The 13,240-nt window shown below is 44.7% G+C and overlaps 1 protein-coding gene across 1 annotated transcript in view; it reads right to left on the bottom strand.

Moving 5' to 3' along the window:
- DST (dystonin) overlaps positions 1–13,240 on the bottom strand; it is a 1,076,884-nt gene that overhangs the window by 138,689 nt on the left and 924,955 nt on the right. Inside the window, exons 59-62 of the mRNA XM_063919308.1 lie at positions 7,300–7,459; positions 6,101–6,427; positions 5,116–5,200; positions 517–758 (exon numbers count right to left, since the gene is read on the bottom strand). Of these exons, the coding sequence (XP_063775378.1) occupies positions 517–758; positions 5,116–5,200; positions 6,101–6,427; positions 7,300–7,459 (814 nt within the window). The remainder of the gene's footprint in view (positions 1–516; positions 759–5,115; positions 5,201–6,100; positions 6,428–7,299; positions 7,460–13,240) is intronic.

The raw sequence follows: 13,240 nt of genomic DNA on the forward strand, positions 1-13,240 counted from the left end.
TCATACAGTACTCACGATCAGTAGGTAATGTATTGTGCATACACCTGTAGTCACTGCCGCGATGCGTGTGCACATGCAAAAGCATCGTGGCAATGAAGAAGAGGGACGTATCTGTATACTGGCATTGGCTGTGCTGCAGGGCCATGCAATTTGTCTGTGATGACTTTGTACACACCCGCTGACCCGCTACCAATATATCAAACAATATATTATTGTGATGTGTACCCAGCATAAGAGTTAACCTTCATCATAGTTTTAGAAAGTATGTCAGAGCATTTTTAAGCAAATATTGAATATTTAAACATTTGTAATTGTGTGTGTTTTTGTGTGTGTTTTTGTGTGTGTGTGTGTGTGTGTGTGTGTGTGTGACCATTAGCGTTTTTAATGCTAAATAGTGATGTCCAATTATTTGCTCATTTAAAGTCTAATGAATACACAAGCAGATCACAACAAGTGAAAATGCAGCCCACTCCTATTCCTTATAGTTTAGCATGTAAATGAAACATTAAGTTGTACCTTTTTTCTTCTTTGTATAGTGTTCAGCTCCTCTGCTTGATGGTTCTGCGTCTCGTAGTTCTTCAGCTCCACTTCCACCTTGTCCAGCCACCTGCCCAGCTCTTCGTGAGTTGAATGCAGCTGTGTGGCAAGGTTTAAGACCTGGTCTAAAACTTTCGACACGTTGGAACTTAGGTTTGTGATGTCTGAGTACCTTGATTTGATTCCATCCAACTTTTCCTGAATAATGACAACTTCATCGCCTATTTAAAAATAAGAATAAAGACCACGCTGCTTAATAATCATACCATGTACAGCTCATCTAAAGTACTAATACTTGAATTTCCAATTGATTGAAAGCTCCTTGGTGCTACACAGTATTTTCTCAGATTACCTGTGGAAGCCCTCGCCAATCAAACATTTTAATGTGCAAAATCTCTAATTGTTGTTACTTTGAACATGACCTGCTCTATGCCATAATAAATAAATGACTTTGCCCATATTACTGGTTTCTACAACATTAATGCGAAGTTACTTTTAGAGTTTGAGAAACATTGCCAACCTGTTATCTGTAAAACTGTATGTCATTCATAAGTGGTTATAATTTTATCATTTATATTAGGAATCAACTCATGTAGCAAGGTGGCACACTGGGTAGCATTGCTGCCTCACAGCACTAGGATCATTAGATCAATTCCAACCAGGGAATTATACTCCGGATTCTTCCCGCATTCCAAGGCACACTGACGAAATTAACCCTAGAGTATGTGCGGTTTCCGGACTCCAGGTCGACAACAAAAAGGTCGACACACCTTTGGTCGCCGCCAATTGGTCGACACACCTTAGGTCGACATGGACAAAAGGTCGACAGGAACACGGTCGACATGGAAAAAGGTCGACATGAATTTTTCACAATTTTTTTCTTTTTTGGAACCTTTTCATACTTAACGATCCACATGGACTACGATTGGAACGGTAATCTGTGCCGAGCGGAGCGAAGGCACCATGCCCGAAGCATGGCGAGCGAAGCGAGCCATGCGAGGGGACGTGATGCACTAATTGGGGTTCCCGGGTCACTCTACGAAGAAAACGACACCAAAAAACTATAAAAAACTCATGTCGACCCTTTTCCATGTCGACCTTTTGTCCATGTCGACCTAAGGTGTGTCGACCAATTGGCGTCGACCTAAGGTGTGTCGACCTTTTTGTTGTCGACCTGGAGTCCCAGACCCAGTATGTGCATTTCCATGTTATAGGGAGTTCAGATTGTAAGATCCCCTGGGACAGGGCTGGTGTGAATGATTAAATATTCTCTACAAAATGCTGTGTAATATGTATCTGTTATAATTAACTGGTATGCGGTTAATGTACCGCCTGACGGGATCCCGGCGTGCAGGATCCCGACGCCGGAATCCCGACAGGCGGCTAAATGCCGGCAGTCAGAATCTCAACCACAACCCAGTATTCCCACTCGGGTGGTGGGTCCACGGCACCAGCCGAGTGTGAATAAAACTTGTTGCTCCTAACCTAAGCTCACCACTGGGCCGGTGCGTGGCGAGCGTATCGAGCCTGCGAGGGGACTCGCTGCTGGTATGTCGCTTTCTGGATACTGACAGCCGGCATCCCAACAGCCGGTATATAGTATGTATTGCAAATAACTGTTAATAAAGAATATTATCACTAAAATGAATGACAAAAACAAGAGGAAACGACCAGACACTTCTCAGCTTAACACTTTTGTAAAACAAGGGATATACAGGTCCTTCTACCTCACATCAGATGGCCAGTTACTTTATTTTGCAAGGCAAACCCTTTTTTGCTTCCAAATAATGTGTGCACAAATAAAAACCTTGTTGCTGCATGCGTGTCACCCAGTCTGCTCTCACCAGGTAATTAATATACAAGTAGCTGGCAGAGGAGGCAATGTTTCTGGTACCACACTCCATGCTGCTGCTCTGTGTCACTGGTTTCCCAATTACAGCTTTTTAATGAGCAGCGGCAAGGTGCGTCTTACCTGGGACATCCCCTTCTCTGCCTGTTTCTTGTATACAAGGTAAGGAGGGGATGCGGTCAGGATCCCAGGAGGCGGGATTCCGACAGTCGGTAAGGAGAGGCAGGGGAGTGAGGAGACTGCATCACAGGGGGTGAGGAGGGAGGAAAAAAAAACGACTGGGTCGGAAAAGGATGATGAATTACTTGGAGAGGAGGAGGAAGGGGATAATTAAAATACATTGAAGGGTAGATGGACATAACGGGAAGAAAAGAATACAACTACAGTAAATTTATTTACAGTACTTTGACATTATCATGCTGATAGGAACAATATCAGCGGTAGTGTTCTGTAACACAAACACATTTTATATACCATTATATGTTATTTATAAAGGACTGACACATGACGCAAGGCATTGCATTGAGGTGGTCACAATACAAACAAATTATTTACAATTGCATGAAACAGAGGGTGAGGTATATTTTGGTATATTCATAATATCAACATGGTAACATTAACTAGGTCCACACTGATTAAATGTCCATATGATGAGAATGTCAACATGTCACTGGTCTTCACTGTGAACATTCATCATTCTGCAGATGCCAACATGTCCATGACTACATCCCATAACAGAAGAGTTATATGGGAGTAAAATGTAAATTTGGGAGACCAAATGTAAACCTGCCTGACATAACTGGGAGCCACTCAGATGAAATAACATGCCCTGTACACCCTAATGTACTATTGATATAAAGGTGTAATTCCTGTCCAAACACTTACATGTCCCTGTAGATCTTCATTTACATTGTGCTTGATGTGACAGTGTCATTTCCCCATTGCATTGTATATAGTATACGTGCTGCTATAGAAGCACATGTAAGCAGTATGATGCCTCATTGTGGGCAGACACATTCCATATCAGGTTCATCATCATCCCAGAATAGTAGATACATTACACAGCCATGACTACAGGAGCTGATTCCACAGTTAAAGTGTTAGGATTACAATTTATACACTGAACAACCTTTGTTTAATGTTCTTGGAAAAATGAGGAAAACTTAAAATATTTATGCAAAGAAGCTTTTCCCCCCCCCTATGCTTAATACCCCTGATACAGATCACTGCAAAGAGTGCTTGCTCAAATTGCAGAGAACGAAGGTTACTTACTGAACAATGTTAAACAGCAATATGAGGAGTTGATCACACTTAAAAATGATTTTTATAACATATTTCCTTCCCCTGATTAGAAAAATGGTGGATGCCCCAGATTAAGCAAAGATGAAGACTCTTGATTAGATGGTCCAAATAACCTGTACAATCAGGTGCCACTAGTTCCCCGTTGCAAAACCCATTATGTTCTGATGCTTGGATAGTAGGCTTTCTAGTAAGATCTAATTAGGTGGCCATCACATTTAACACTTATTTAGGTGCATACAAATGTGTCCTCATACATCTTGCCTTAATATGCCACGTAGCGGGAGATGCCTGGTGTGAGTGAGCTGACAGGTCCAGTGCCAAAAACCTTTTATATATATGACCGACCGGTCGTCGCCCAGTGGATGACGTCATATGATGTCATCCACTGGGCGCCGACCGGCCTGGAGTGTGGTCCCATGACCAGAAGACGGTTCTTTGCATGGGGGGCACATCTTGTATAAAGGTAAGCTATTCGTTATGCTCTTCTGACCTGACGAAAGTGCAGAGAATAAAGGGCACTGAAACGTTGCCGTTACCCATGCTTGTATTAGTCCAAGTTACTTAAGACGCCAGGAGTGCTGCACCTGTCCATATGTCTATGTATATATATTTTTATATATATATATATATATATATATATATATATGTATATATATATATATATATATATATATATATAGCAGTAAGTGCAGAGTTGTGGCACTTACAGGACTCATCAAACAGATCATAGTCTGGAACCAGTCCACATCATCTTAAACCCCTTTCTCATCTCCAATGCCGGATCCCACCCGGGAATTGGAAACAGGTCCTTCCTGGGTGGGATCCGGCATTGGACCCTAACAGCAAGCTTAACAGGGACAGGTTGTCCCTCAGCAGCCCAACAGCCGTTTCGGTGGTCTTCGGTGGCTCTTGAGGAAGGTGGGAGACCACCGAAACGGCTGTTGGGCTGCTGAGGGACAACCTGTGTTCAGGTCCCTGTGAGGACATGATAAGTAACATGTTTATCTCCTTTGAAATTCAGAAGCACTTGCTATAATGCTGTTCTTAACTTTGATGGACACTTTTTTTTTGATTGCTTAAGAAATACTGAAAAATCTTATTGGTAGTGTGCTGGTCCTTTTTTTCTGCCTGCTTTATGTGGACTGAAGAAATGTTGTGTGTGTATATATAAATATATATATATATATATAATAACTGCCACCTTGCCCGGTATCGCCATCCACTGTCAGGCCACGCCCCCTCCCTGCTGTTCTGACCTCCATCACCTCAAGCATGCCCCACCCACTCCCTGTCACTCTCGTGGAGTGCAGGGAGGCCTTTGCAAAATATTGCAATGGGGCCCACAAAGGTCTAGTTACACCTCTGATTGGAATCTTAGTTTGCCAGCACTCTTTCAAACGCGTTCATCATAGAATCATCTTACTCACCAGTCGTATGCTTAAGTAGCTCCAATCCATTCTGTATGGCCTGCTCAACGTTTTGTTTTCTAAACAGTATGTCTTCCAGAAGGAGCTATGAGAAACCATGGTGAAAAGAAAGACCAGTCACATAGTCACAGAGCACGATATCCAGAAAAGAAACTAGAACATGTTCTCAATTAAGTTTAGAATTTTACTGTACCTTATAAATTAAATAAATTATGAAAATGATTCCACCTGTAAGGACGGTAATTTATAACAGGCTAACACAAACTTTCACAGATTATGAAATCAGAAATAACATACATTTTGTCATTGTTATCTTCCAAAAGTATGGCTTTATTTAATGACAGAAAATCATTTATGAAAAGCCCTCTCTGCTTCCCTGTAAGTATCACATGTAGGAGAACAGTCACAGGAACATGTTCTTACTAATCCTGGATATCCTGAAGCACTAAAGTCTAATTTCTATTAAAAAAAAATATTCCTATTAAAAGGTTTCCATTAGTAAAAACCAGATTTGTCCTGGTAAAATCGGGCAATACAGTATGGAGATAGCATAGGTGCATTTTAATTGGTCTATGCCAATTTTTCATGTAGTAAAAAAAATAGATGATGCTTTGTAGTTTTGTCATATCCTTACAAAGTGGCATATACAAAACTCCAAGTTTAGGGTATATTAAAGGGGGGTACACACGAAGAGATCCATGCTTAAATTCTAAGCAATCTGACGGACTTGTGCGTCGCTATCGCTGGGTGACATGAGCGGCCTCCAAATCCACTCGCGCTGTGTGCTGAGTGGGGGGAGAGATGTGTGCTGAGCGGTCTGTGCTGTACGGGGCTTAGTCAGAAAACAAAGGTAGTCTATACCTTTTTTCCCCACATAAAATTATACGTGAGTGGTAAAAAAACATATGAAATGAGATAATAACAAATAATAAATAAAGGGTAAACTGAACAATAACAAACATAAACAGAAAACAGAATAAAATACCAGGAGCTCAGTGTGTTGCCTTGTGAGCACAGCTGTACTGTAATCTTGGACAGAAAGGTTGCTCAGCTTGTCATGTACTTCAGTCAGCCAGTTCATCAGCTCAACTTCATCATCCCCAAATATCTGAGCATTGCAGTGTGCCTGCTGTAGAAGCTCCCCTCTCCTGCTACTCCTCTCCTCAATCTCCGTGTATCGTGTCTGGAGATTATCTACTTTTTCCTGAATCATCTCCCTCTCTTCCCTGGAACTCAGGGCTTTTAAAGACTGACCAATGCTCAGAGATTGGTGCAAGATGGAATTATGAGTTGTAATATCTTCTTGTAACACCTGAGTGAATGGATGAAAATTAAAATAAATAAAACAAAAGATGGGCAAATGAAACCAAGATATAAATGAAGAATGTAAAAAGTAAAAATCAGTCAGTAGAGTTATTAGTTTAATCAGCCAGTGGTAAGAGGAGAGTTTCAGGTTTAAGATTTGAGGTTGGTGAAGCCATTGAGCAGCAGAAAGTTTGTTAATCAGTTTTGAAAAATATAATTAAGCAATTTAAATGTTCCTTGAAGCACTAATGAGGTCCAGGTACAATAAAAGTACTTGGCTTTTATATATTATGCAGAATTCAAATGAGAATTTATACAAGATCACAATAAGTCTAATAATATTTTGTTAATATAGTCACTTTGTTTTCACTTGCATTTTACACTACCATAAGCTAAATATAAATTTTTCTACACAAATGGTGCAATTCAGGGGGGAATTCAATTACCCGTGGTAAATTACCGCCCACGAAAAACGGGCATTAACACACTGAATCTTTGAAAAGGTCATGGATTTGGCTGTTAACAGGGTCACAGCATCCACTAACCTCCTAGTCAAAGTATCTGGGATTATTTTTCTTCGTGGCTGTTCAGATGCGTAAAAAAAATCCCTGATAAGTGCTGCTGGTGGGCTCACTTCAGGGCTAATTAAACATTCCCTAGGGTTCGATTAGCCCACGGTAAATTCATGCAGCTAATTGAATACTCCCTTAAATCAGAATGAAACAACAAAAATATTCTAAAAAAAGTTTCAAACAATGATCTACAAATAACAATAACCAATAAAACAGACATTGTTTGTTTTTAAAACTAGTGCTTCAAAAATACATTTGACACTATATTGTGGTACCATGCTTGTTGGTACTATGTGGTTTCTCTCACTTTGTGTTGGGTAATCTGCTGAAGCAGTTTGGCTGTCTGTGTCCCAATGGGTTCAGAGTTGGCAAGCTTCTTCTCTGTGTTACTGAGCCACTCAGACAAAGGTTCCAACGTGTCATGGAACTGTTCTGCTACCACCAATATACCATCCAACTGACGGTTTCTGAAAATTTGAATAGAAAATCATTATTATCAATGCAAAATTAAATGAATTTCAGCAGGCCGCTACATGGTATACAGTACAAAATGCTAATGGATAGGTATCACGTTTTCTTGTCTTCACTTGTCCATGAAGATCCAACTCAGTTCCTTACGTCCAGGAGATACCATAAAATGTGAACAGAAGAAATTATTTATATTTTGAACGGTGGCAATCATTATTATTGTTTTGAAAGGAAGTAATGAGCATTAGTATTTTGGGAGTAGCTGCCAGGAAGAAGAGGCACGAGGTGGGATAATGTGTGCTTAGAAAGTGCAGTTCTGTCTCTACTGGTTCTATTATGTTTGTGAATTTATGATGGTATGTTTAACCTTTTACTGACCACTTATTTTATTTACATTAGTTAAAAATGTTTGATACAGTCTATCCTATAGACCATCTATAGTGTTAATTATTAATACTGTATTCCATAGACTATCAAGTGTTTTAAAAGACTAATGTACACATATATGATCCAGGGTCGGTACTGTTTCTTCTACTGCTCCCTCAGACCCCCGCACTTGCTCCAATGTTTTGCAGAGTGGGAGACTGTAGATTGCATTTGGAAACCCCCCTCTATTAATCCTGTGTTTGCCCCTGGATTAGTGCGGGGATGTGCTGCACTGAGAGGCAGCCCTATTTAGGCAGGTGTGTTGTGTATAGCAAAATTACCTATAATACAGATGATTGGTTAGATGTGGTATTTAATTCTGTGAAGTCGATGAGAATAGCACACTGGGATAGATGAATCGTCGCTTGGAGAGTGGTAAAATGGAGAGAGAAAAAGTACCAGCCAATCAGCAATCAGCTCTGACTGTCATGTTACAGTCTGTGTTTGACAACTGACAGGAGCTGACTGGCTGGTACTTTTCCGCTCTCCATTTTATCACTCTCCAAGGGATGATGCACACTATTCCTAGCACACTCGCACCCTATTCCTAGCCTTAAAAAAGATCCCTGAAACGCATTGGATTTTGTGTGGACTATCCGGTAGATGGTGAAGGATTCTGGAGCCATTGCCTGACTGGGAGCTATACTGTGGTTGTTATCCGGGACACCTGCAGGTAGTTCTTTAAACATCTATACAGAGAGCTAATTTACATTGTTTTTTCGTGCACAGTCGGTAATTTCATCTTTATTCACACCATCTTGTGGAATGCTTATCTTTTATGTGTGTTTTTTTTATACCTTTATATTTATTTATTTTTTGCATGTTTAGATTAAAACAAACTACACTATGGACCCAATTCAGTATGGATCGCATCTGAGATGCGATCGCATACTGACGACTTTCAGGCCAGTGCGCATGTACAGCACTTGTTCTGCGCGTGCGCAGCCCGGGAGATGCGTTTGCATCTCAGTGATGCGAATGCCTCTGCATGATTGACAGGCAGAAGTGTTCGCAGTGCGGTCCGGGGTGGCAAAGCGGCATTGCGGAGGTGGTGCAGCATAAACAGGGGAGGGTCTGGGCCATTTGCAGGGTGGCCGCGTGATGCCACACGTGGCCGATGCAACGGGAAATATGGACGCTCTGCGTCTGCCTTCACAGCCAGGCTGCACAGGCAGGGGGCATCCCTAATGCAGCGGTGCGATTGCAATTGAATTGCAGATGTATCACTGGTGGCCATTTATATGCTGTGCGACCTTGCCCTGTACTAATTTAGCAAAACTGCAATTGAAGCTGAATAAGGTCCAAAATACGTTTTTGTCTCTCACCTATTTTATGCATTTGACTATAACATCTTTTGGGAGATTGTGAAGGAGAGATTAACAGGCACCACATGCTCTGACAAACCCACAATTGCACTGTGGTTGGAGAAGAGAAGGCGTCCTTATACAATAAGGGATGTATCATTCTATTATATATTGACTGAGTTCACTAATAAGTGCCAATAAAAAGGACATTAAAAATTTTGGATGCATTAGTTGTTTAGTTAAGGAGCAAGGTTCTCCTTATGTGTGTGCCCTCTTTACAGGCAGCTTTGGCAGTGTGCGCATTTGATGGTACCTACCTATTGTTATTTATTTCCATATTATACTGTAACATGTAAGGTGTCATTGTTTGATGGGGAGGCCTAGAGCTGCAGCTCCATCTGTCCCATTATTAATCCGGCCCTGGGCACAGGTACTGCAGCTATGTGACTGATCAGCAAAAACTAGATTTGATGTTGCAGGAGAAAATGCATCAATTATAGGAAAGTATCTTGCGGTGCACCCCGTGCCTATTCCTGCCAGGGGATCTGGTTAGCATACTGGCAGTATGGAAGCCGACAGTCAGAATACTGACACTGGAATCCTGACACTGGTCACAAGACCGACACCAGGATACAGACATCGATGACAATGATGGTGACGGAATCCTGACTGCCAGCATCCCGATCCTAACAACGACAGGGAGGGGCAAGGTTAGGCTGCAGGAGGGGGGCCTACATTTAGGCTCTAGAAGGAGGGATAGGGTTAGGAAGAAGAAGGGGGTTATGGTTAGACACAAAAGAGGAAGGGTTAGGGTTAGGCATCAGGAGGAGGGGTTAGGCTGCCAAGAGGGAGCGTTAGGGTTAGGTACTAACCAGGGAGAGTTAGAGTTAGGCTGCAGGGAGGGAGGGTTAGGGTTAGGGGGTAGAGCGGGAGGCTTAGAATACTTATTTACCAGGTGTCGGTATTCTGACCACTGGCGTCCCAAGTGCCGGGATTCCGATACCATCCCTCTAGCAGGGCCAGAACAGAGCTTTATGCCTTCTTATACCGACCACGCCCCCCTAAAGCTGTGATGTCATGACATCCCACCTAGGGAGAGTGGCCTCGGGCTCTAGGCAGAGCATCCTAAGAATGCTCCAGGCAGCTCCACAGGCTGCAAGGTGTCAGCCCAGAGCGTTCCTTGGATGTTCCAAGCAGCTTATCAACAGTGCTGAAAGGCACCTCCAATCCACATGCAGGTGCCATGGGGTAGATAATGCCATCCACATGGTCAAGCACCCTGTGCAATGGCACCACTCGTACACCGATAGTTAAGATCTTAATTCCTACACTTAGGGTAAGATGTACTAAGCCTTGGAGAGAGATAAAGTGCCAGCCAATCAGCTCATAACTGCCATGTTACAGGCTGTGTTTGAAAAAAGACAGGAGCTGGTTGGCTGGTACTTTATCTCTCTCCATGGCTTAGTACATCTTACCCTTGGTTTGATACCTATAATCATCATCAGTGCAGACTTGCAGCAGCCAGCAAATGTAATGCCTGAAAACAGGAGTGTTTACGCTTACGTCCAATGCTGCATAGACTGCAATTGTATTGACATGCCCTCACAGTAGCTTTGCCCAAGTAGGAATGCCTCTTTACAGCCCAGTTACACCTTCTCAGTTGCAAGTGCAGATGTTGCCCATACTTGTGTGCGCTCAGTTCTAGACTAAGTGGAGTGCGATGGCACGTAAGATATGCTCTGCACATACTGTAGTAATAGGGCTGAAGTTACCATTTTTGCATGATCATCACCCATGTACTGTAATTATCTGTAGTCAATCACACACTAACACCAACTCATAATACTTTAATATTTTCTCCAGATCAATTTTAAGTATATATGTTTATTAAATTACATACAACTGTATTAGTAATGTAAACCTTATATTCCAAATATTTAGCAATACACATAAAAAGCATCTGCAAAATTCACACTCTAGTGCCCAGTGTGCCGAAACTGGTGCCAGGGTGCCTCACACTATAGTGCCCAGTGTACCACAACTGGTGCCAGGGGTGACCTGAGGCCTCACACTCTAGTGCCCAATGTGGCGAAATTGGTGCCAGGGGCGACCCGTGGCCTCACACTCTAGTGCATAGTGCGCCAAAACAGGTGCCAGGGGCGACCAGCGGTCTAACAATCTAGTGCCCAGTGTGCCGAAACTGGTGCCAGGGGCAATCCAGTGCCTCACACTCTAGTGCCCAGTGTGGCGAAACTGCTGCCAGGGGTGACCCGGTGCCTTACACTCTAGTGACCAGTGTGGCGAAACTGGTGCCAGTGGCGAAACTGGTGCCCAGTGTGGTAAAACTGGTGCCAGGGGGCCTCACACTCTAGTGTCCCAGTGTGCCGAAACTGGTGCCAGGGGTGACCCGTGGCCTCACACTCTAGTGCCCAGCGTGCCAAAACTGTTGCCGGGGGGACGACCCATGGTCTCACAATCTAGTGCCCAGTGTGCCAAAACTGGTGCCAGGGGCGACCCGCAGTCTCACCCTCTAGTGCACAGTGTGCCGAAACTAGTGCCAGGGGTGACCTGCAGTTTCACACTCTAGTGCCCAGTGTGCCTAAACTGGTGCCAGGGGGGACCCGCAGCCTCACACTCTAGTGCCCAGTGTGCCGAAACAAGAAGGTGAAGGCTGAAACTGGTCACAGGGGTAATCCGTGGCCTCAAAATCTAGTGCCCAGTGTGCTGAAACAAGCAGTCGGAGGCCGAAACTGGTGCCAGGGGTAACCCGCGGCCTCACAATCTAGTGCCCAATGTGCCGAAACAAGCAGGCGGAGGCCGAAACTGGTGCCAGGGGTGACCCGGATCCTAACACTCTAGTGCCCAGTGTGGTGAATCTGGTGCCAGGGGCGACACGGGGACTCACACTATAGTGCCCAGTGTGGTGAAACTGGTGCCAGGGGCGACCCGGGGCCTCAAACTCTAGTGCCCAGTGTGCCGAAACTGGTGCCAGGGGGGACCAGTGGTCACACAATCTAGTGCCCAGTGTGCCAAAACTTGTGCCAGGGGTGACCCAGGGCCTCACACTCTAGTGCCCAGTGTGGCAAAACTGGTGCCAGGAGCGACCAGGTGCCTCACACTCTACTGCCCAGTGTGGTGGAACTAGTGCCAGGGGTGACCCGGGGCCTCGCAATCTAGTGCCCAGTGTGCCAAAACTAGTGCCAGGGGTGACCTGCAGACTCACAATTTAGTGCCCAGTGTGTCAAAACTGGTTCCAGGGGCGAACCGCGGCCTCACAATCTTGTACCCAGTGTACCGAAACTGGTGCCAGGGGCGACCCAGTTCCTCACACTCTAGTGCCCAGTGTGCAGAAACTGCTGCCACGGGCGACCCAGGGCCTCATACCATAGTGCTCAGTGTGGCGAAACTGGTGCCGGGGCGACCCACGGCCTCACAATCTTGTACCCAGTATACCGAAACTGGTGCCAGGGGCGACCCGATTCCTCACACTCTGTTGCCCAGTGTGCCGAAACTGGTGCCGGGGGTGATCCGGGGACTCACACTATAGTGCCAAGTGTGGCGAAACTGGTGCAAGGGGCAACCAGGTTCCTCACACTCTAGTGCCCAGTGTGCCGAAACTGGTGCCAGGGGCGACCCGGAGACTCATACTATAGTGCCTAGTGTGCTGAAACTGGTGCCAGGGGCGACCCTGGGCCACACAATGTAGTGCCCAGTGTGCCAAAACTGGTGCCAGGGGTGACCCGCAGCCTCACAATCTAGTGCCCAGTGTGCCGAAATTGGTGCCAAGGGTGACCCGTGGCCTCACACTCTAGTGCCCAGTGTGCCGAAACTGGTGTCACGGGCGACCTGCGGCCTCCCACTCTAGTGGCCACTGTGCCGAAACTGGTGCCAGGGGTAACCCGCGGCCTCACAATCTAGATCCCAGTGTGCAGAAACAAGCAGGTGTAGGCTGAAACTGGTGCCAGGGGTAACCCTCGGCCTCACAATCTAGTTTCCAGTGTGCAGAAACAAGCAGTCGGAGGCTGAAACTGGTGCCAGGGGTAACCTGCG

This window comes from Pseudophryne corroboree, chromosome 4 (genome assembly GCF_028390025.1).
Source record: "Pseudophryne corroboree isolate aPseCor3 chromosome 4, aPseCor3.hap2, whole genome shotgun sequence".
In the NCBI taxonomy this organism is placed as follows: Eukaryota; Metazoa; Chordata; class Amphibia; order Anura; family Myobatrachidae; genus Pseudophryne; species Pseudophryne corroboree.